At 39.2% G+C, this 26,088-nt stretch overlaps 1 protein-coding gene across 1 annotated transcript in view; it reads right to left on the reverse strand.

Annotated features, from left to right (window-relative positions):
* Nucleotides 1-26,088, reverse strand: part of KCNK5 (potassium two pore domain channel subfamily K member 5) — a 35,278-nt gene that overhangs the window by 8,113 nt on the left and 1,077 nt on the right. Inside the window, exon 2 of the mRNA XM_054630584.2 lies at nt 713-824. Within this exon, the coding sequence (XP_054486559.1) occupies nt 713-824 (112 nt within the window). The remainder of the gene's footprint in view (nt 1-712; nt 825-26,088) is intronic.

Consider the following 26,088-nt stretch of genomic DNA (forward strand, 5'->3'; position numbering starts at 1 on the left):
ATGGTGTAACATTAAGACTTCTACATTCGGTCTTCTCTGGTTATTTTGCATTCCCTTTTTTTTTTTTTTTGATTTGTGCAACAAGTGTGTAACAGCATCATGTAGCAAAGATTTTTCTGCAAAAGCAGAGGGCATATGATGTTGAGTTCTGAAAACTTGTATATCACAGGAGAAAGACGTCTTCCAGTGCAGAGGATCTTATAAGGACAAATCAGTAGTGATATTTAAAAAGCAACAGTTGCTCTACTTCATCTTTTTTTAAGAGGTGGATAAAAAATATAGTTAGTTCTGCAAGCCAGGAACACTGATAATTTAGTAGTAGCTCAAGAGAACGTGTGTGTAACAAGACAGCAATCCAAAAACCTCATATGCACTTGCTTTAGGTATTCATTTAATGGAATGCCTTGTTATGCTTTTATTTTGGAATTTTATGATTTGGAAATTTCAAGTGCATAAATCAATGGAACTGGAATGACACCAGCCAACCCCAACAGCACCTTTAGTCCATTACTTATTGGAAAGGCACACTTCTCTCTTCTGTACACACATGGAGAGGGTGCCAAAACCCTTGGTTTTTTCCTCCATGAATCTGCAGGTGAACACACACTTTAGGCAGCTCCAGCCAGGGGACTTTATTCGGTGGCTACCTTGACACAGAAATGGGAGCCTACAGAAAACTACAGATAGGAAGGCTGACATAGTAAATATTTACCGATTGTTGTGATCACAGTAGCAGCAAAGATCACAGCATTGGGCCAATTCCAGTTGTTAAAAGTATTGTTCCCAGTGATGGCAACCCCCTGTCCAGCAGCATCTGACACAATCTGTAAGGAAAAAGTAACAATCAATCTTGTAAAATCCTGGCAGCCTGAAAAAAGAAATGTGTCTGTCCCTCTCAGGTTTTCCCCCTTAGCTCGTACTTTCAAAATAATCTCTTGAGTTTTTTGTGAAGGCTGGCCCAGTAGATTCACTAAAAATAATTTTATGAAATACTAAAAACTTTCTTCACATAAGAAAATCTAATGCAGGTGCTGTGACATTTCAATTGGGAGTTTCAATTAGATAAACTTTTACTGGACTTGCAGGTTTAAACTAAATGGATGTCTTCCCGAGAGCAAACAACACTCCTGCAAACTGAACTAGCATTTAACCTCCAGTGCAGATCTTGAATTTGGTTTAATATTAGGGACATCTTCAGAACTACTATTCATTTCAAAACACTGTTACATGCCTCAGCTTGACTTGGGTATGGATGGCATAGAATCCTTGGCAAAGCTCATGTGATTCATGTTAATTCACCTGCTGTTTCTACCAAACTGAAATCATCTACAAGCAAATGGTAAAACTGTAATTTTCAAAGACAGAGAATTAACATTTTTTTCAAAGCATTTCATGCAGCAGGATTCCAATCATTGCCCCTGAATCAGGCCCTTTTGTTCTCCCACGCTGGAATCTGGTAGCTGTGACAAATGCAAAGCATTTATTCTTATTCAGTGCAAAAGTGCAAGTTTCAGATCAAAACCATGCATCTTGCTGATTCTGGAGTGCATTTCTACCTCCCCAAAGTAAAAGGAGAAAACCAAACAGATATACCATATTCCCTCTGGGAAATCTCAAGTTATTTAAATGTTTGCCCTGTAGCATCATGATGCAGTTAAAGCCTTACCACGTTACTCTGCTTTTTTCCCTTCAGTGTAAACACTGAACAAAACTCTGAGGCTACATCAGTAGACAGAAAAGGTGAAGATATTTCCAGATATTGATTTATAATGTTACCCACTGTCTGTATTTCTCTCTCAATAAGTGATGAACATAGAAACTACCTGCAGCTAAATATCTTAAAAACTGGAAGCAAAATACTTTAGAAATTTTTTTTAGAAATAAACATGACAGGTGATGTTTATCTTAAACTAGCAACAACTTTTAAAGTAACAACCAACTCTTCCTTCTCCCATCACCCTTTCCTTCCTTTCTATTTGATTAAGATCTGATCTTGGACCAAGCAGAGACTCAACACAAAGTTCAATGACTACTGAAAACATACACAAGTTAACACAGGTTTTAATTATTCTTGAGATTTATTACATATCACCACCCTCCTACTGTAATAAAAATGCCCTCAAATGAATGTATTGTACATATACAAGATGCACATAATTTAATTAAAAATGCACTTTCAACACACTGCTGTGTGTTGTTCCAGGCTGTTCCAGAAGATAAAAGGAAAAGCACTGAAAGCGAATGAAGGTAAAGAACTCTTTTTGTTTTTTTCCTCCTGGTAAACCCAAAGTGTGTGTACAACTGGATGCAGTATCTTCCCATAGCCTGCAGGCTCTGGATAGAAAAGGGACAGAGTTCTCACCAAGGCACTCATTTATCATGAGAAAGTGGTGTACAAATGAGAAGCAGCCCTAAAACAGGCAGGTTGAGGGCAGGCAAGTAAAACACACAATGTTTTGAGAGCAGGCAAGTAAAACACACAAACCCTCTTCCAGAAAAATAAATGGGTCACAAGAGCTCATCTGAGAAGAAAGCAATCAAAGTACAATCACTCATTTCTGCCATGGTCTGCAGAGGAACTTCCTGAAAGTCCCAAAGGACATCCACATCACCTGCGATTTGTGAAAAACACAATCTATTATCTATTATTCTTGAAAAGATGCCCTGACTTCTTCCATTGCCATTCCTTCTTCCATTGCCATTCCTTCTTCCATTGCCATGCCTTCTTCCAGTGTAAAATATTACACTAAGCGCCAGTTTTCCATTCATTCTCCATTCCATAATCAGACTTGGATATTTTTTAGTAGTTGTTTCCTCACAAAACAAGTGATCTCCAAGAGACCCAGTGAACTATCCACTCCCATTATCTCATTGCATTAATCCACCTTGGCCTGACCTCATGAGCTCAGTTTCCCAGTACATACAATTATGTCAAGACCTGCCAGGATTTGAGGTCTGGAGGTCTAAAGAGGTCCCAGATCTGAGTGGAAGAAGTTGCTGGACACAGCTGCTGGAAGAAGCTGTGGCACACAGCTGCCCTTTGCAGCCAGGCAGCTAACATTCTGGGGGAGATGGCCAGTTCTACAAGCTATATGAACCCTTGGTATGGTGAACCAGAGATAATTCTCCAGACACAGCTGACACCCTTTTCCTATCCCTATTTGCACACAGCTATTGGCTATTAGCACATAATTACCTAAGATCTACAGTCCAGTCTTCTAAGTTACTTTATGCCTGCAATAAGTCTGAATGTACTATATGAATCCCAGCTGCAGGAACAAAGACAGTCACAAAACATGCTTATATAGCTTTGGTGCTGTGGGAAATACGTAGCTGCTTTCCAAGCAGCTTAACTTTTGCCCATACTGAAATAATTAAAGATTCTGGCTAAAAAAAAAGAAAAAAAAAAGTGAGTGGACACTATACAACTGAACAGCAAACATGGTTGTGGTTTTTTGCTTGGCAAATCTGTTAGGCTAAAATGTCAGAGGTGACTTTGTTTATATGCAAGGATATAGAATGCCCCAGGTTGGCTGTGCTTGATTTCCTAAACTACAGAAAACTTCCACCAAAAAGTCTTTGGATTGTAAAAATCGAGGCAAGGAAGAAGAGGAAGAAGAGGGTAGATGGTGCAAGTGTTAGTATCTTGAAAGATGTAATTTTAATATACTTTTTCAAGTATGCCCAAATGCAAAAGCTGAAAATAACTAATTATAATTTATACATCGTCTTAGGTCTCACCTGAACAAAGTTCATACTGATAAAGGCAGGACTGTTTTAGGCACCTGCCACTTGAATTTCCCCCATATGAGTAAGAGTAGGGCTGGAAAGTTCTCAAAACAGATTTTAAAATAGCAAGAAGAGATCTTGGCCCATATAGGTCACACACCATTACTGATTTTACTCTAAGTCTTAAGAGACTCTAGTAAGGAACAGTTGGGTCTGATGACAATAAGCAATGGGAAGAAAAAAGGGATTCTGGGACTTGTGGCCAGATAGACAGATACACCAGACTGAAGACAGAAGACAATAAACCGACTATATATAAACTAGAGCAACAGATCCTGCCCCACAGGCACCCTATTACATAGAGGAACAGCCAGATATTGCTCAGAGTCAGGTCTCTTTTGAAGAGGCTAAAGCCTCCTGTGTTATTATTCAAAGCATTCCCTGGGGATCTCACTTACAGGTCTAATGGCAGCTTTAAGGTTCTCCCAGTGGTATGAACAATTGTCTTTTGAAATGCTATTTTTCCACAAGAAAGGAGATGTAATTGAACTATTAAGCCTGAAATTAGACCCAATGGCTTTCATTCTACTCCCAAGAATATTACAATGTAATGGACAATCACAGCTTCTGAAAGCTGAACCCATTAAAGCAAGAACTGATGCATCCTTTGAGGACTCCTAGGCTTTGTCCTCACTTCTGACTCCAAAACAACATAGGAGTAATTTTGCTTCTTTCTCAAGTTGTTTTATCAAGGATGTAAAGATTTAGTGCACTGAAAAACACTGAATTTAGAATCTACCAAGTAGAGACTTTCCTACAAGAAATAAAAAAGCTTTAACAGCAATCTTTTTTCACACTGACATCTAAATCTTTTATACAATTTGAAGAAACCAGAGAAGTGCGGTAGTTATCTAATCAGAGGCACGTATAATACTGACAATTAGCCAATCACAATAAAATTGTCCAGGGTAATATATTTTAAATTTAAACTATCAGATGAACAGTATACTGCTGTTCATCTTTAACCAGATTTCAGTTTTTAACCAAATCCAGCAGCAGCAGGGCTAAACAGATAGGTGAAGTGGTACAAGCAACTGTATGAACAAAAAGCCTAAAGGAATTCGTAGTGACTTTAAAACTACATAAACAGTTAAAATCCATGCCATGCAAATCGCACACCCTTTTACTTGTCCCACATGGGTTTTACAGTGATTTAGGTTTTCTGGCTCCAGCTATAAAGTTACAGTAGCAGTCAGCTGTTTATAATAATCTTATTTTTAGATGCAATAAAAACATATTTAATTGTTAATGGATATGTTTCAAATAATAAAAAACCTGAGTCATGTGTTAAGACTCCCAGGTCAGGTATACATTACAAAGTTCTGCTGACCTGGATAATATTGTCACAGGATTGACTACATGTATATAAAGAGAAAAGAAACCCTCTCAGCCAGTAACCCTTTTGAAGGAAAAAGGCCTGTGGGTGGTCACAGCTAAATTGACAGGACAGCATCCTCAAACTCATTATGCAGACAGGCAGCACAGCGGCCACAGGGGGAAGTTTCCTGTCCTGTTGGCATATTGCACTTTGATGTCTGCTTACACATTAAAAGCAGCAGAAGCTATTTCACAGGCACAGTCTGAATTTTGTAAGTACTTTATAGCTAGATCAACTTGTAAGATCACAGTCAAACTAGAATATACTAATCCTGGCTTACAGCTGTCATAGCTCAACTACTGAGTAAGTTTCTGTATTTAGTTGTTAAACAACAAATATATATCTAATGTAATACTAAACACCATAATTTATTGTTTTGAGTTACAGTCACTGGAGAAAGACAAAACAACAAACAAACAAGGTAGATATTGAAGGTGACTGGCTTTCACTCTGCACCCCCAGTGTGCCCCAACTGAACGGAAGATACTGTCCATCAGAGGAAATATTTTCCTCTCTGGAATACCTTGGCAGCTTGGGTTTTGGGTAAGGAAGGGAAAAGTGAAGCCAACTATGCAACTAATGATTTTACCAATGAATAAAAAACTCTTTCTCCCAATTACTTTTCATGTCTAGATATATGAGGTATACACAAGTAATGTTTTATTAGAAATTCCTGTTTGAGTTCTTCAAAGACTTCATATTAACCTATATATTCTTTCACCTCTCTTCCCAACCTCAAAGACAGATGCAGTACTGCTAAGAAAATCTTGCTGTGCCACGCTGCTTACTTTGGTGGCCAGAGACACAACGTGGCAGAGCTGCAGAAAGCCGAGAGAATTCACATACGGTGAAATGATTTCACTGAGGCAGCAGAAAGATCAGCTATTCCCATGTCATCTTTAGAACGGCTGCTATACACGTGTCAGTGCACAGAAATGGAAGCTCATCACTTCTTGGAAAGGAAAAAAAATTCTTTAAGGATTAGAATACAAAAACCTCACACAGCCTAGAATACAAAACAGCAGCACCCTCTCTGGATATGTTTCTGCCACTTGGCACCTGGCACATTTCATACGTGATCTGCTCAAGGCAAGAGTTCTCAGGAAAGCATGGTGGTAACCATCCTCCCGTTTTAAGCAGCTCAAAGCCACCAGAAAAGCACACAATTGTGGTTCCTGCCATCTTTTTTCACTGCCATCTCTAGTGTAATGACAGACTTACCCTAACTGCTCGCTTGGTCTCAAGCGTTCCCATCAGAATCACACTGGCAACATGACCAGGGCCAGCACACGGGGCCAAGTGGACAAGCCCTTGAGGCTGCCTTTGCCACTTGACAGTCTCTGCAGGATTACACAAACCAGCAGGACTTAGGACAGCTGACCTCTCATTTCCCTCTCAGCATTATCTGTGTTTGCAGCATGAATTTCATGTTTGTCAGGACAAGAACCATGCCAGATGTAAAAAGAAGTCTTTTAGCTGAGTCCTGGATTTCCTACTTCTCTTCTGTGGGGAATGGTTTGCGACCTTTTTTGAGAAAGAAAAATAAGACAAATGAACCACATTGTCTCGGTCTGACAGGCAACACCCTTGTGTCTTGCTAACCTGTGAAAGTTTTACTGTCCTTTACTGACCTATGCAGAGAGTTGAGCTGGAAGCAAGAGGTGCAGGATATGAGTCAGCAGCACCTGCAGTATAGGAGGATGGTGGGAATTAATAAGTTCCACATTAAGTGAAGAGGACATCGGTTGACTACACAAGTTTGGTTCCGGATCAGCTAAGCATAAAGGAGTGAATACCCAGCTGGCCTATGTTAAACTAGGTTCTGCAAGACTCTTGATAATCCTAGAACTTGTATAGGCTGCTTTAACAAACAAAATCCAAGGCAGAAATATCTTGTTTCTAACAGGACAATGGGATTGTGGACGGTAGCCGCCTACCACAAGGTCAAAGTTGAAACTGAAACAAAAAATAGGAAGTAATCATTGAGAGAATAATGTTAACTTTCACTTCTAGAAGAAAAGAAACTCTACAAGCTTCATGCTTGATGTTGACAGATGTAAATAACACACATAACCAAAAGAATACATGAAGATTATGCAAAAAACTAGAGATCACTAGGACTATATAGGATTCCTTCTCCTTTATGTATGAATTGAAATAGAAGAAAAAAAAATAAAAGCAAACCCTGGAAAGCAAGTATTGTTCCTCAGGTTTACATTCCATTGTAGATCAACTACAAATAGCAGGGGAAAAGTTTTCCCCTTGCTGTCATAACCAACCACTTTATAAATGCAGTGCAAGTGCTATAGCAAGTGCATACATATTTTGCATTTTTCAATCAACAGTTTAATCTTAAAATATAGTTCTCTTATCAAAAGACAAAGTTTTGAAAATTCCCAGTGGGGGAAAAATCCTGGAAAAACATGGATTAATATACTTCAAGGGAGGAGTTTTTTTCCAACAATAGCAAGATTTAATCCAGAATGAGATGATGTTTTCTCACTTCTATCAATACAGCAAATAGAATATTATCTTCTCACTTTTCCACAGTCTTGGGAAAAAGAAGAACTCAAAGAAGTTTTGCTGTTTTTTTAAAACTGTTTCAACATGTCAGTGGTTTTTGTTTATTTGTGTGCTTTTAATAAGGCAATTATAAAAGTTATTTAAATTTGCTACAAGTGACTTTAAATGATCCACCAGTATCTTACAGCATACAAAACAGAAAGGTATATAAAGAGTTCAAATGTATTGTATATAACACACTTTATCCAAAAGGTTATATAACAAGATTGAACTTGCTCTGTAGAAAGAGTTTGGCTAATCTTGTTGATTCTTCATTTACCCAGCCAACTTCTTAGTGTTTCATTCTGTTCATGCAACAGTGCTTCTCAATGCATAAATTAATTACAGAACCAAGACTCACTATATCCCTTCATTATGCTTTACTTAGGTCTGTCAGGAACTTGTGCCTTCACCTAAGCAGATTTTTTCTTACCTAACTGAGCCTCCAGCACATGCCACTTCACACAAAGCTGTCCCTACATCTAAGCCTGATAGTTAAAAAATGCATGTAAATACATGCCTGGTTTTCACTATGCATAGTTTTGTGATACAACAGACAGCAAATCAGGCATCATTTTTGGCTGTTAGTTTAGAACACAGAATACCCAGATTATTTCTTTACATATCTTGTTCTTGATTTCTTATTTAAGTCATTTTGTCACAATTCGTTATCGATTTAAGTGGGAAACCTCCTGTTCAGAGACTTACATGTGGCTGGCACTTTTTTTTTAAGCAGTCTTGCTAGTTTTATTGCAATATTTTATTATCTCCATTTAGGTGGAGAAAGCATAGAGTGGGATACCTTGTCCTTTACTGGACTTTGAAAGCAGATCCCAGTGAAAGTAATTAAGTACATGCTATGAAGAAAACTGTGGATTAGAGCTCAACATCTCTTTTAATTTACTGATTAACCAGCACAGAACAGGCTGTCCAGTAAGAACACCAAAGACAAGAAACTACCAAACAAGATACTATCAAACACAGAAAAACGGAAATGGTCTTTACCAGAGAGAAAATACTCTTGACTAAGTAACTGCATGTAAAGAAGCCCTGTGTATGTCCTTCAAAGGGTGTAACTGAGTCTTTACCAGAGAGAAAATACTCTTGACTAAGTAACTGCATGTAAAGAAGCCTTGTGTATGTCCTTCAAAGGGTGTAACTGAGTTTGAAGAGGGATTAGAAAACATTGACATCTTAATCCTACACAGATACCTTTACACTTGAGAATATTCATTATTTAGTGTAATTCTGAGGAAGCTTCTGTAAGGTTTATTTACATGCTCAGAACCAAGGAAGAACACTGACATTCCCCAAAGCAAACTGGAACTACTCAACATGAGCTCAAAAATTTCTCTGCAAGAGTTTGTTGGATATGCCAGTGAACTCCTATTTGCATCTGAAGTTCTATCACATTAGCTGTTCTTAAAATTCACACTACCCAATCCCAGAATCACCTGTAAATGCAAAGAGTATTTAAACAACAGCATCCTTGCTACAGGTTAGTGAATCCATTGTGTTTGTGTGGCCACGCTTTGGTAGCTTGGGGGGCTGCAGGGGTGGCTTCTGTGATAATCTGCTTGAAGCTTCCTCCATGTCCAGCAGAGCCAATGCCAGCCAGTTCCAAGATGGATGTGCCACTGGCCAAGGCTGGACCTATTAGAAATGATGGCAACACCTCTATAATAATGCATTTAAAAAGGAAAAAAAAATGTAACTGCAGCCAGAGCAGAGAGGAGTGAGAATGTGGGAGGAACAACTCTGCAGACACCCAGGGCAGTGCAGAGGGCGGGGCAGGAGATGCTCCAGGCTCTGGAGCTGAGATTCCCCTGCAGCCCCTGGTGCAGACCATGGTGGAGCAGCTGTGCCCCTGCAGCCCATGGAGGTCCCTGGGGATGCAGAGATCCACCTGCAGCCTGTGGAGGAGCCCCACAGCAGAGCAGGTGGATGCCTGAGAGGAGGCTGTGACCCATGGGAGGCCTGTGCTGGAGCAGGGTCCTGGCAGGAACGTGCAAACCCGTGGAGAGAGCTCACTCTGGAGCAGGGTCCTGGCAGGAATGTGCAAACCCATGGAGAGAGCTCACTCTGGAGCAGGGTCCTGGCAGGAACGTGCAAACCCATGGAGAGAGCTCACTCTGGAGCAGGGTCCTGGCAGGAACGTGCAAACCCATGGAGAGAGCTCACTCTGGAGCAGGGTCCTGGCAGGAATGTGCAAACCCATGGAGAGAGCTCACTCTGGAGCAGGGTCCTGGCAGGAATGTGCAAACCCATGGAGAGAGCTCACTCTGGAGCAGGGTCCTGGCAGGAACTTGCAAACCCATGGAGAGAGCTCACTCTGGAGCAGGTTTCCTGGTAGGACCTGTGGGGGACCCACGTTGGAGCAGGCTGTGCCTGAAGGACTGAGCCCCATGTGCCTGAAGGACTGGGAAGAGTGACCCACACTGCAGCAGTTCAGAGAGAGCTGCTGTCCATGGGACAGACTGGTGCTGGAGAAGTTCATGGAGAGCTGTCCTCTGTGGGAGGGACTCCATGGCAGAGCAGGGGAACAGCTCCTCTCCCTGAGCAGTGCCAGGAGTGTGATGAGCTGACCATAACACCCCCATTCCCTGTCTCCCTGAGCCACTGAGTGGGAGGAAGTACAGCCTGTGAAAGAGGGAGGAGTAAGGGGAAGGTGTTTTTAAGATTTATTTTACTTTTCATCATCCTGCTCTGATTTTGTTAGTAATAAATTCAATTAATATCCCCAAGTTGAAACTCTTTTGCCTGTGATGGTAATTGGTGAGTGATCTCTTCCTGTCCTTATCTCAACTCACAAACCTTTCCCTGTATTTTCTCTCTTGTCCACTTGCGATGGGGAGTGATAGAGAGACTTTGGTGAGTGCTTGGCATCCAGCCAGTGTCAACCCACCACATTTTACTATTGCATACAGTCTCCAGGACCTTCCAAAAATGTGTAGAGTGAAGTTTTTCAAAAGGATTTGTGTTTAGATACAATGCCATTATAAATAAAACATAAGAGATAATATTGTCACACCTGCCTACCTTTATTAAGGCTATAGTGGCTTAAGATTCTGTCCTGACTTTGCAGAACAGACCTGCATTCTAACTATTCTGCCAAGTGGAAAAGAGTTTTCCCACACCTTTTCCCAGGCACTGATGATAGATAGTATTTTTCCACCCTTTATCTTTAGCACCACTATTTTAACACAGCACCAGTTATACACATGTTAAAGAATGAAGAAAGTTCTTCAGTGGACTGTCTCAAAAGGAACAGAGTGACAAATTTCAATCTGGGCATTTCAGGATTTTTTTTCTTCTGGGTTTTTTGTTTTTGCAAGTGCAGAGTGTCTGTGGGAACAATGCTAAAATGATGAATTTGTAACCGACCAAGCACTTGGCTTAGTTAATCCGTAACTGCTGACAGTGACAACCCAGTGAAGAGAGGAAAAAATTGATTTAACATGCAAAGGGCAGTCTCATTAAAGACAGTAATACAGCACAAGCACCTCTCTTTGTCTCTGTGTCCTCTTACTCTATATGCTTCCTAGTTGGCAAAATGAATGAGGGTAGAGAGTGTACATTTGTCACAGGCAGAAACACTGCTTATTTCAGTCTTTTAAGTGCTCATCTGTTTTTCTTGTTTTTCAATTAAAATTTAATCAGACTAAGTGATCCTTTAGAAAGGCAATCTGTTAATTAACCCATATTAAGACAGCAGAAATCATGCTCTTCAAGTACAATCTCAATTTATTATCCAGAAATAGCTCTCATTAGTCAGAGACAAGAAGGGGGGGAAAGATTTTACATACAAATTTAGAAGATATATGCTCTGCTCTGGTTTTAGCTTGTTATCTGAAGGCCATGCAATAAATCATGAATTTGGAGGAGATGTAAAGAACCATCTCTTTACATGCCTGAACCTGAAAGACACATAAAACTCTAATTGTGGCTTAAATATAATATTTATGAGTCTGGAAACTTCAGGACACAGTCCAGTGGAAACAAGTTGTGAGTTTACGGATAAATTAATTCCACATCATTGTTTGGAAACAGAAAAGGTAAATAATCCTGCCAGCTATTCCGTGCTTGAATGGATGATCAAAGTTAGACAAAGCATGAGCAGCATCAAATAGGATACATACAATATACATTGACGATAAAATTTTTATGCCACTCTATAGTGCCAGTATTTGCTACATTGAATTTTTTTTTCCCCTACTTTCTCCTGCACCCACTCCACTCACCACGTCCTACCTCCCAATTAAAACCAGACATTCACGTGCTGCCCATTTTAGTAATTCATATAGGTGTAAATGCTGATCACTGCAATGAATTCCACTCTATCTACAAAAAGTCCATAGGGTTGCTTCTACTTGGAGAAACAGTCTTAGTATTGTGTAATGTTCTGCAAGATTAGCTGCTCAATCAGTGCTGGTAACTAGCACCACCACCTTTTCCTTCCCTCCAAGGTGGACACAAACATCACAAAGTGTATTGATATGCTTGAGTTTTGCAGGGAAAGTTACAGCTGAGTAATAAACCTAATCAAGAGAGCTTTCCTGAGGATATGATGCTTCCCAAGATGCAAGTGCACATATTTTTGGCGTCACTTGGCACGGAGAACAAAGAGAGAGTTTTAAAGTTAGTGGAAAATATCTTGGTAAACAATCCCCATTGAAATGATGAGAGAATTATCTCCTGTGGGACAAGCAAATGGGTGGAGATCAAACTTAACCCTCCTAGCTTCCCAACTTCTGCAATATCTGAAAATTAATAGAAAAACAGTAGTTCCAGGAAAGGCTCTTGATTTAATAACAGAAAGGGCATGCCTGTAGAAAAGAACCATGGAAAAACCATTTGACTTAGTTCGATTATAGGGACAACAGACTAGCAAAATACAGTTTGAAACTCATCTAGTTTCTTTAATTTCCTACTTCAGTCTAGGCTGTAAACTTAAATTCTCCTTGAATTAACCTGCAGTAAGAGGAGAGTTCCAAAACTTCCGTATCTTGAAACTGGACCTCATTGCCCTTGAGAACAACATAGGTTTTGTCATCAATTTTATTTAGAGAAGATAAGCAAGTTTTACTGCAAAAATAAAGGGTGAGAGGAGATAGCGCTGCTTTCTTTTTACTGTGTCAGAAACTATAATGCAAGACCACAAACAAAAAAACCATTTAAACAAAAATCCAGTTTGGTATAGGAATAAACAACAAAAAAATAAGTCTGAATGAAACTAAGCTGCAAATTAAAACAGGCTCTCAACCAGGCAATAGCTGTTAATCACAGCATTCAGCACGGTAGTGTATAAGAACCTCCCTGCCCAAACCAAGGTCCAGATTAACAGTGATTAGTTCAGCTAATGTAAATATTTCTGCACTGTGGTGTTAGGGGTAAGATTTTGGATCTGGAATCCTTATTACTACTATACTGCACTGTGGAGCATATTTTTGTCCTTAGTAAAATCCTCTTAGTAAGAGAGGAGGAATTCTCCAGAGAGATGCTGGGAGAGTTTTTACTCTTTTACCATTTTCTGTGGCTCCATTTAAAGGTATGCAGGAGCTCTTCCTCAAGGATGGACACAATGCCGAGTGCCCAAGAGATAAATGGTGAAGAGCAAAACAAATTACTTGGAAAGAAACAACTCTACTGATAAATAGAAGACTAATATTTTTGAAGCACGAGCTTGATTTATTTTTTCTCCTGAAAGACTTCTAACAAGAAGAACTTTAAGTAAGGTTTGAGCCATACAGAATACAGATAATTTCCTTTACTGAACATACTAGCAGTTCTACAAAGTGGATGCATTACCCTACTGACTTTGTGAAGCCTTATCTTAAGGCCACATGGAAAAGAAGTACAAGTCAAGATCACTGATTTTGTAATGATAATTTGCACTCCTTATTTGTACCAAGTGCTACTCTACTGAAGGTTTACAGATGGCTATTACATCTACAGCTACAGACATAACACAAGAGATGTCCTCTTCAGATTAAGCACATTTTGCATGGAAATATTCCATCTGACAATGGAAACAGAACACGAATCTCAGCAACATGGTCCAGCGAAAGTTACCCCTGCCCATGGCAAGGGGGTTGGAACTGGAGTATGATTAAGGCTCCTCCCAACACAAACCATTCTATAATTTTGTTCTTTTGTTTTGTAAGAAGCAATGCAAGAGTTACATTTGTCTTTGCAGCTTTCCATCATAAGCATCTATTTTACAAAACAGTGTTTTAAAAATAGGCAGTATAAGAGATTTTCAGTCAAAACACACACATGTGTTTTCTAAAAAGTCCTCACATGGTGGACAGAAGTGTTTGTGGAAACCTGTAGTAGTCTGCCCAGACATGATTTAGATAATACTTATTGATTTCATGGTTTGCAATGAGTTCTGTGTTTTGCCTTTCTCCATCCTCATGGAAACTTCCCATTGCTTTCCCACACTACCTTTACTGAAAGGAATGTCCTAAATCTGAGGCTTCATTTTTCATGCAGTAAAATTCAATAATAAAATCACAGAAGGATGTTCAGCCCAAAAAGGGCTAGACCTAAGCACAGATCCTCTCTAAGGCAAATTGAGGCCAAGCCAGCATTGCTCACGTGAATTGATAGAAAAACAGAGCAGTAAGGCCTTTGAAAATATTTGTTGCTCTTTCCGTACCATGAAATCAAGCATGCAAACAAGCCTTGAAAAGAAAGTGAATGTAACACCACTGATCAGAAACCAAGCAGTTTTAAGATGCTACATGGTGAATTTTGAGGGGTTTTGGCAAATTGAACCACTACAGTTGAATGAATGATCCCTCACTACCAACCTCTGCTGTCCTGCTGCTAAATTTGCTTTGACATAACAACTAGCTAACAACATGCTTGATTAGAGACCTCCTGGCCCAGATGAATAAAATAGACGACTAGGGGTAAATTACTATGATGAGAGAATTAATTAATTCTGCAATAACCCCCCAAGTTCTGGAATAGTTTCTATTTTAGAGTGAAACATGAAGTCATTGAGATTTAGGTGGTATGAGTCCATAAAAAAACAATTTCAACAACTGGAGTTCTATTTCTATTATGCAGTTCAAATAGGTGTTACTGTTTCCTTTGGAAAAAAAGGTCTAATGTGTAGGGAAATTAACCTCTTGGAGGTATGTCAATATTTTTACAGCATACACTGTTTAAGACTTGCTTGTGTATGATGTATAGCATGGACAGTTAATTTTCCCATAAGTCATAATTCATAGGACAAACAATGTGAGGGATATTAATGGAAAAAGATCAACAAGGTTATTTCCTTTTGTGACTTTCTACAGAGTTAAATAATAAGTGAAACTCTTAATTCAGCAAATAAGTTAACTGGAACTATTTTGTCATTGCAAAATTGAATACTGAAGCTTCCCTATTTGTGATACCTGCAGATCCTATGCTTCAGCAAACTAATGTTGCCTAATTTTATTTCCCCTTTTGATTTCCGTGCAATTAATGTAAATACCAACTGTTTTCAAGAGGCATCTGGGTTTTTTGACAGATCATGACTACAGAATTTAGTAGTTTATATTTTTCCCCTATTAATTTCAGGACTAGAGTCCAGTTTTATGAACTACTTAATAAACTATTTTGATGAAAAGCATATTCAGTGCTTTACCAGCATTCCCTTGCTCTTTTGATTAATGCAGTAATAGAAATGTTTCCTTTTCACTTTCCCAAGTTCCACATAGGCATGTTCTGAAGACAAATTAGCTAAAGGTTATTGCTGCATGAGAACTGCAGCTGTTCTGCAGATGCTGAGTGTCCCTACTTTTCATTGACTTACCAACATTCTCATTCAGAAATAAAACCTATCAGACTATGTCATAGCTTTCATTAGTATAGCTTAATTTGGTGGACTTCTGTTCTGAAATGATTATAACACACTTTGCCTTGGATGGAGAAAAGAAAAAAAAAAGTATTTTGACAACTTTTATGTTGCATCAGCTGAAATTAAGACACTGGAATAATCTGTAATACCAGATTAGGCTTCCTTCCTATCTGAATACATACATGGTGACTAATGTAGCCAACTCCCCTTTAGAAGGGCTTTGGAAAATGCTGTTGTCCCCATTTCAGAGATAAGAAAGTGGAAGCAGAAGAGTCAAGAGTTTAATCAAGCCCTCACACCAGCTGGTGACCTGTGTTAGGCAGGGCTAGAACCAGACAGTGTTTGCATGAGACTCTTGCAACAGAGCTGGTACCGATTGCATAAGCAGATGGTAACCCATGGAGCAGTCTGTTTCCAAAATAATACATTTCAGTTCAGTAGCAATTGATTTAAGTAGATTTAAATGAAACCAAAACAGTCCTATTGTCAATAAAAACACAGTTTATTGAGATGAATTTATTAGATGCAGAGGGGCTGGACAGAAAATGTTGATATTACACAGGAGAAGCAGAAGAGGAAACTGAGTTTAAAATGAAGCTTCCCACCACCCCCTCCCCCCAACCTCCCATGCCCTTAGTGCATAAGAACAGGTAGTTAGAACAAGTCAAAACACAAGTGATCTAAACTTGACAGCTTTGCTTACAGAGGCCCAATAAACTTCTCAGCTCAGTGAGTGAATTGAAGCATGAAGTAACACTGAATACTATATTTGTTCCCATTTATAGCCATGCATTAAAACATGCTTCAGGTTAAGAAATTTACAGAAAGCTACTTGTTAAGAACACTCTAAAAACTGTTCCGTTTCTTAGGCACCAGGAGGAAAATGCCATAGACTTTCGGTTTCACAAGCACTTTTGTATTGCATCCCCAAATTTCAACACAACTTTAAAGGTCTTGTTTCTCTGAGGACATGCTAGAGGCTGCTACTGAAGCATGCTAGTAGCATCACACCTCATTTCCTATTTAACAACCTATCCTAACAACTTCCTTGTCTGACAATCCAGTGAGCTTACACATGCTAGAATAAAAATCTTGCTTGTCCCAACAGCATCAAATAAAAAAACTGAAAGTGATCAGACTTGGGCGGAGCAGAGTACTACTTGCAACAACATTTTTAATCAGGTAGACTTTTGAACTACAGAAAAAGACACACTGTTGGCTATTAACGCTTTAGGGTAGTACCTTCATTTAAGCCACCTTGTTAAGCCAAACAAACAACCAGGTTTCCAGGGTCAACCAAAAACTTTTCATAACTTCAACCAGTCTATCTCCCTATATCATTCCTGTATCAGGCAGCAGGAGGAGGAGGCAAGGCAAGGCATGCTTCCTATGTCAACAGGGACAGGATGCTCTGTATGACTAGCAAGGTGATGGGTTTATCTTAAGGGGTCTAACAAGGGCAAAAAGCCTGCCACAGAAAGGCTCTTAGCTTTGAGACTTCTGTTATTATATATTTAGCTTTATCCAGGGCTTAAACCTAAAATAAAATATTTTTATTATAAATCCCTTCAACACTAGGTTAGCTGAAGACTGATCTTTGAGGAGGACTGGGGAAAGAGTGGAGGCTGCTCTGAACAAATGTTTTCAAATACAGAGATCTGCCAGCACAGTTATGGCAGGCTAGAAAAAAGTGTGACCAGTAACTGAGATAACAGACTAGGAAACAGTCTGACCTAGACACTCTCAGACCTGTAATAGCTTGGTTTGCCCAGTTTATTTCTTCTGCTGGGTGAGTGTATTATACTGGCAATACCATCAGTTTGCTGCTAAAAGCTAGCTGTGCATTAGAATATTTCTTAAACACAGTTGTGTCTGCATATATACAACCCCCCCTTTTTTTTTCAGTAATCCAATAACATTAAAAATAACATAAATAACATTAAAAACCATATACACAACATATGCACAGGAACACAATCTTCTGCTTTTTAATATATTTGGCACTACACTAATAAGTACACAGAAGGGGCTTTCTTACCAAGGGAGCTTCCAATCACTAACTGACAGAAAGCAGAACAGATACTGCTTCAATCAATCTCAAGTCATCTTTTCAGTCCTGTACCACATCTAGTTCCTGGTCAAACCCCACAGGTAAACTAGAACTTGCATATATCTTGTAGAAAGGATTTTAACTAAGTGAAAAAGTAAGCTTAGTCAACTGAAAAATCTTTCCACTTTAAAACTACCATGCACACTTTCAGATTCACAAAATTTCCCATTCATTTGCAGGTTTCCCCTGAACAGCTAACACAAGACAAATTGCAGGCAAAGAGCAATGTACAGCATTGATGTGTGGTAGGTAATTAACAGACTCTGTGCTCCATCACTTCTCAACTGTCCCATCCCTGGGAATGCATGAAAGCCAAACCACTTTGTCACCTTCTTGCTATTGTATTGAAGGCAAGAGGGATCAAGTGGCAGAAGTACCATAGTTGTTGCCTTCTGCTACTCTTTTCCTTCCTAGCCCAGATTTCCTGCAACTGACATCTGTGACTGTTCAGCAGCATCTAGAACCTTCTCCAAAGCTGAGACAGAGAAAGCACTCATACACTTCTAAGTAGAGAACACTCAAGCTTAAAAGCTGCTCACATAAAGATGCTAAGGAAGTCAACAAAACCACAGAAAAGCTGCAGTTGCCTCAAATAAGTGAGACAGTTTTTCCAATATGCACAGAATTCAGCTGAAAACACCTAGTCAGTATCTAGCATGAAACTACTTTATGACAGTGTTTCTCCAGCTGTGAGGACATCTGTCCAAATAACCAATTGTCTAATTGTAGCAGAGCTGAACAAGCATTATTAAAACATGCAAATAAAGCCAAGGCGCTCTCAAAGTTTGAACTATATTTTACTTCCCCTAAATATAAGATAAAGACATCTATTCTCATTTCATTAGTCAAGTTGACACCTTTAGGACCTTGCAGAGACCATGTAACAACTTCATGAAAAAGCACTGTTATCCTATAGTCACATCCAATTAAGACACTACCAGAAAATCTAGTATTACTGTAACAAATAATGTAAAGACACAATAAAGATGACTACTGGGTTTGCTGCTAAACAGAAGCAACTTCAAAATTTTTTGGTCTCTCTCCCTTTCCTTGCCTTCCACCTGAAAAGCCGTGAAAAAAGTTGGAAGCAGGCAAGTGGCATTTTAAAAGGGCAATTGATAGTGATACAGGTGAAAAATTTTCAGAGTGCACTGATAAAAATGAGGAGGGAAGCACAAACTCCAGTGCCCTTCAAAAACCCTTGTGCCAACAAGGCAAGCACTGATTGCCCTCTGCCATTCTGCAGTCACGTACACACCACTTAGACAGGCCTGAAGCCTTAACTGGTGGGTTATCATAGATCAACTATTTAACTTGATTTTAACAAATTTGCATTACAGTCTGTAGCTGGTTAACAGCAACTGTAAGAGCTGAGCATGTGGCAGGTTGAGCGTTCCAGCCAGATTAATGCAAGAGAGGCCAAGGGAGAAGTCGGTATCACAGTGAGCTTGATTAAACCCTTCTCTTTGTTCAGCTGCTTGGCTCCAAACACCTCCTCTGTTTCTTTGGTGCCTGGAGGAGACTCATCAACCTCACTTCCATTACAGGCCAGAACCTATCTACTCACAAACTGCAGTTTCTCTAGCGAGGGACCAAACATGATTCTTGAGCAACTGTCCTCCACATCTTTTTTACTCATTTGGAGTAGACTGGGAGTAGCAGAGAAGAGTAGCAATATGTGCATTTGGAGGTCACACAGAGAAGTCATCATGGATAATTTGATATTTTAGCCAGGCCATCAAAAATACTGTATCATATCTGGCTTTGCTTTCTACCTCGGGACCTTCACTAGCCTTTGCAGAATTATTTTCAAGTTCCATCAGCTATTACTCACTCGCTGCCATTATCTGACAATCTTGTGACTTACTTTGCAGTCCAAATGGATGTTAACTGTCACTGTTGTTAGGAAGTATCAGAATACAGAGACCTGTGATAGGTCCAACTGGGAACATTTTTGTACCTCTTGCAAGCTCAAAGAGACATACAGGTCTGAGTTTTGTTTCTCAGCAGTTGGAAACTGCTTACACAGTATTTCCAAGATGCCAACACAGAACAAAGTCAGTTTAGTATTTGCCAGTTTGCTCAATCACAATGTGTGTCTGCCTTTTCATTAAGGCAGAAATACAGTCCTACAGACAGGCTGATCTGCAGCAATCGATCCCACAACAGAGCTTAAAAAACATAAGTCCATCGTAAGAAACACTACAGATACACATATGGTTAGAAAAAGAAACACAACCTATTATTTGTTTCCTACTTCACTTTTATCACTCACATTTCTTTCTCTTAAGAAAATCTGTGTATGAGGTTTGATTTTAAAACATTTCAGAAGCTATTTTGCACCCAAGAGTGCATTTGATCCACTCGAGTTCACACAACACAATGCAAGGGAAAAAAAAAAAAAAAGAAAAATAATCACTTCCCTACTATTTTGACTGTAAATAGAGCTACTAGGGCAATACATGCCTAGGAATAATCTCTCCTGTCTACAATTCAAGAACCTGGTGTTCTAAAGAAAAGATCTACTAATGCAGTGATGGTGAGGGACCTGACAGAATCAAGACAGAAAATAAAGGAAGACAAAGCTCCTTCAAGCCCAAGGCATCCCCTCAGCAGACAGTGCTAGCAAAAATGCAGAGTACATATTACATGCTTATTTTGAAAGTTCAATTGGCCTCAAAGAGTGGCTCTCCTGAGGATGTCAGTAGCACCACAGGTGGTGCTTCAGGATTTTAATTTAACCGAAGAGTGCAACTCTTCCACTTGTCCTGTTACCACATTCTGTTACATACTACAGAGCAGATTCAGTTTGTGATGAGCTCAGTTTGGACTAAACAAAGCCCCAAGACATACTACTATTCCAACCTACTCCAGGAAGAAATTTAACTACATGTTCCTATGCATTCAATCCATAGAATCAAACAAGTGCCAGGACAAAATAAAACCTCTGCAAATCATAGGCACTGAGATCAGCAGATCCACAGCACCAAAGTGCACAAGCATTCTCCTCTGCTCCCCAGATGATCAGATTATTTACTCTCACTTGTAATCCAGCTTGTTTCTGGGTTGTGTATTATTATGTTGACATCTAATTGCACTACCAGCAAGGAAAACAACTGTTCTGAAAGTCAACAGCATTCAGAGAAAAGCAAAACAATTCATTGTGTTTAATTATTAATACATAGCAAAAACAACTATTTGTTTTTAAAAAGGAAATCTGTACAAACTCATCCTTACTCTGTATCTTCACCGGGTACAGAAGGTATCTTGCAAAAACCATATATACAGTATGAACCAAAGGATAGAACAAGCTGTTGGTAACTTGCAAAACTACCTGCATGCCATAGTCTCTGGAGCAGAGCTTGCCAAAAACACACCTAGTAGCAGAAGGTAACATGCAAGGTAACACAAACATTCAGTTCTAAGGTAACAGAAGGACAGCATACTAGGAATACTCAAAGATTAAGTGCATAACAGGAAAAAGGAAAAGCCCATAGCAAAAAAATTATGGCTTCTGATCGATTGCTATTGCTCCATCAGCAGAGTTGCAGTGTATGCACTATCAGCTTTGTTTAACTATGTTCCAAGAAAGTTCAAACAATTTAATGGTTAAACAGGGAAAAGGGAAAAAAAAAAGGAAACACAACAGAAAAGCATGCCTGCTTACATTTGGTTTCCTGTGTAGAAACACACAGAGAAAAGCTGTGGGGTAATGCAGCTGGACAGCAGCAGGAATTTCTTTGCAGAAAGGGCTGTTAAGCATTGGAATGGACTACCCAGGAAGGTGTGGAGTCGCCATCACTAGAGGCATTCAAGAAACAACTGGACATGGCACTCAGTGCCAGAGTCCACTTGACAAGTTGGTGTTTGTTCAAAGGCTGGACTCTATGATCTCAGAGGTTTTCTCCAACACTAATGATTCTGTGCTGCCTGTCCTCAATTCTTTAATGTTGCAGTGGCAGTACCCCTAAGTCACACTCTGAGGCATCTTAGTCGGCCGTGGTCGGCCGGTGGTTGGACAGTGGTCCTACATTTTCATCTCAGTTCATAGCTGCTGAATTTGGACTAGGCATAATGAAGATATAAATTTGAATAATCCAGGAAGACCTTTTTCACATGCATAAGCCTTAATTTACACTGTCGAGTTTTTATATGAAAGATATTAGAAGTAGTTAACAACTTTGTTTCATTGGCAGTCACTTGTCCTTTGAAAGATGCTCAGCTTTACTTTGCTCAGCCTATGAAAAAGGCTTCACCTTGAAAGAGACAAGTCAACTGTGATTCCAGATAATGAATTCAGTCCCCTATTTATCCACCCCACCTTCAATATCCCCAATGGAAGGGATCAGGATGGTAAAGAGCAAACAAACCCAAGTAAGTCTAGAATCTCATTTATCCATTTCCTGAAGAGCACAAAAAAGGGAAAATATTATGAAAAAGATGCTCCTATTAATTTAACACTGAAAAACAAGTCACTCTATAAAGCTTAAGCAAAAGCTTTATCTCTATTAAATGTTGAATAAAGCATTGAAAACCTAGTTCAAGTTTTTAAGAAAACTTTAGTTTTTCTAGTTTGCAGACTCTCTCAAAAGTGTTGCACATAGATTTAAACCCTGAGGTAGCAGCTTGAAATAAAAGCAATGTGGGAAACAATGTTTGGAATGAGAGAATATTCTTAAATTTTCACAATTTAAGATAAATTCCAAGAATATTCAAACAAGCTTCACCATCTTCAAACACAAAACAAAATCCTGGAAATGCACCTGCAGGTACTTTTGAAAAATGAAGACACTTTAAAAACCAGGGGAGAAACTAGTATTAATCCACTTAACTGTTATTTTCTTTAGCATAAACCACGTGCCATGTATATTCTAGCAGCCATCCTTAGAAGTCTTCTAAAATATTTGTTCACAGCACTGGGCTTTAAGTCTAAACATTTCAGTTTCTAAAGTTATATCTCAGGCCTGCTTAGAGTCTTATACGCTTCTCAAATAAAGACTCCAACTATTTGCTCTCATACTCAGTATGTTTGTCTACTTCCCCTAAACACAGGCAGCAGTTTCTCTTTTCATTTTATTGCTGTTTTGAAAGCAACCATTTTCACTCATCTGCAAATGATTCCCTTTCTTTTCACCAGCCTTGATGTTTATCAGTGGGACCCGTATCATTTTTCAATGACTCTGGTGGGCAAGTAGAAGATTTCCTGGTAAATAAGATGTGGCCCAGGGTAGGCAAACCTTTGCTCATGTGAATAGACAAAATTGAAGGTCAAGAGGGCACCTTCTTGCATGAATAGCTCCTTTATCATTAAAGCTGATGTTTCACAACCGGGATGGAGCAATAAAGAGTAAAAGTAAGGAACTGGAGGAGAGGGAAATGACTGAATCACCTTATATTTGGTTCAGTCTTCCAAACTCCTTCCTACAGCAGGGGAGATAAAAGTGTCATCACTGGATCCCTGCTTTGCTGCTCTTCCTGAAGAGTCCCAGAACTCATGGCCACTGAAACAAGTGGCAATGACAAGCCACAGAATTGTATCAAGAGACAAAGCTGTTACACTACTTTAAAGATCCTACAATGATGATAAATATGATTAGTGACATTAATACTAACAATGTTAATTTCTGCACACATTCCAAAGAGTTATGAGACATTTCTCTTCCAAAGTAATTGTACATAGAGATGAGAGATTACACAGCTCCCTGTGTCAATACACAGTTGCGGTTGAGGGTCTTTGGAGGCTTAAATAATGTGAATAATGTGGCATCTCAGCCACATTTATATCTGAGCAATCAGCTCTACCCAGAAGATCGTGGACAAGCAGAAACCAGCCTATACACAGCCTAGGGTGAGCTACCTTTAAAATCAGGGTCTACATAACGTTACTCTGAGAAGTGTTTAAGTACTTTACCTCTTACAGTTTGATAAATAGTATGGTACTCTCAACAATCAAAAGCAAATGGATTCTTCACACAAGAGACTCCTAAAAAGTTGCTTTTAAGCAAGTTTATTTTTAGGCATTTCTCAGGATGGAGGGAAAAGGCTTTCTTTTTAGCATATCCTACAATACTTAGCTTGTAAATTTTTGCAAGTGTGTTAAACACATTTCAAGAAACATTTATTGTGGTGTATTTCTACTGTAATACATTGTGAAATTTTTATTACAGAATATAAACTTTAGACAGTATTTGACCAAATACAGCCCACTTAATAATCAGTCAAACTGTTGGTACAGAGATGCTGGTCTGTACGTGAGCTGAGAATCTGTGCTGATAAACTATTTGTCTTTTTAAGTGCTCAAGATCAACGCTACAGATCTGGCTTTGCAGCCATTCCACACAGTTTCCATTCCACTTACAGCTAGCATTAGGCTCAAAGGAACACACGAGCTAACCTGGGTGGGGAACAAGGGCAGCAGAGAGACCGGTCTCTGAATAAGTCAGTCCTTGTCACCTTTCAGGCTGCTTCTGGAAACAAAATTGGTATTGTTAGTCCAACTTGAACATTTCTTGGCATCCTTTCATTTTACCAACACACATTTAAAATTCTACAGTTGGTGATATTTGCTGAAGAACTTTATCCAGTATGTTTTAAATGGGGGTCTTAAATAGAACATCAGAGAAGCAACAGCAAAGCTCAACATGGCTCTGTAGAGTCACAAGAGTATCAGTTGGGACCAACATCAGAGTGAAAGAAAAGGCTTCAAGATGAAATTACCTATTAAAAAAGAGACAACAGCAGACAAATTAGTTAAACCACACAAAATCCCAAGCACAAGTTTAGGGAGTCCTTGGAAGAAGCTAGAAGAGGAGGCTCAGAGGAACAAGATAGCAGTGGGGATGAGGATGAGTGGGGAGGTGTTAAAAGCCCATTTTTCAAATCAACACATTCTGGTTGTGAATAGAGAATAAATTTGGAGGTTTAATAATAGAAGAGGATGATCAGGTTTTGTGAAAGAGATGCAAGCAATGTTTTAAAGATTCTGCACAACCCAACAGAAGCAGCATTGAGTGGATGAGAAAGGACAACTACAAAGACTATTTCTGATATTCTTTACAGCTTATTTAGGACAGAATCCTGATGTCCTTACATGATTACCCCCCCCCCATCAGTTAGCTTCAGCTAGGTTAGATTTCACCCTACCATTGTCCTCTGTCAGATATGACACACTCCCCTCTTTCCCATCACTTCTTACATAGAAGTTGAATATGAACAGGCACAAAACTACAACTCTAAAAGAGAGCAGGCAGTAAAGTTTGCAGTTACCAATAACTGTGAAATAAAGGCATTTACATTTGAGCTAACCTGAACTTAGGATGACAACGGAATATCTATGTGGGATCATCAGACTAGCAAGACTGGACATGGATAGTAGGATAGGATTGGAAGAAGTGCAGAGGGAAACCTCAAACCACGTATGATAGTATCAGCAGGGGCTAATGCATTGGAGAGGAAAGGCCGTCCACATTTTTTTCATTATCATCTTGTATTTTAAGAAAAAAATAAACCCAAAACCAAAAAAAACCCCAACTTTCTGCCACTTCAGGATTCATTGTGATACTCATAATGGGAAAAAAACAACCAAACATAAAACGCTGTTAATGATTCCCTCATACCAACATAATTTTCATAATAAATTAAGGCAGAATGTAGATCCTGCATTATGTCTGCAGCAAGTTAAGCGTGCCAGGCACATCCCAATCCAAACAATGCTTTTTTCCTTGAGGACATTAAAACAGGTTTGGGATATAATCTAAAGTAAGATTTCATTAAGACTCCAGAACAGCAAAAACCTACTCCAAACACATAGCATGTCTTTCATTTTCCAACGTCTCTCAATAGCTTCAAGCCTCTATCCACCTGTTCCACTAAATACCACAGACACTTAGCAAGGCACTAAGACGGGAACAATAAGGACATTGCCACCAGAACGCTCTGCTATCTGAAGCAGACAGAAGGAAGCCACCAACCGAAGAAAGAGAACTTTAACCACAAACTTTTAGGATAAAGAATCTGTACTCTTCCAAGCTTGCACAGTATCTATTACACCAAGAAAACTAATGAGCCACTTTGCCATTCTTCTGTATTTGAGCATTTTAATCGACTTTTAGTGAATTTGAAAATAAAATAATTTTATAAAAATCCAAACGTAATGAACAGCAAATCTTACACGGTATAAACATTTCTGAAATTAAAAGTCCCAAATGGCTCACTCTCACCACTGGAGCCTCACACATCTGGGCAGTCTGTGTTTCATAGTTCACTACTGCTTACCACGACATTTTAACGGATTCCACATCCATAAGAAGGCACTAAGTTTATATAGCTCTCGGATTTAATACACGCTATCGATTAAGAATTAGGTTTGAAGAGCATTCTGCCGGATGAGCGAGA

Source organism: Agelaius phoeniceus, chromosome 3, assembly GCF_051311805.1.
Source record: "Agelaius phoeniceus isolate bAgePho1 chromosome 3, bAgePho1.hap1, whole genome shotgun sequence".
NCBI classification, from domain to species: domain Eukaryota; kingdom Metazoa; phylum Chordata; class Aves; order Passeriformes; family Icteridae; genus Agelaius; species Agelaius phoeniceus.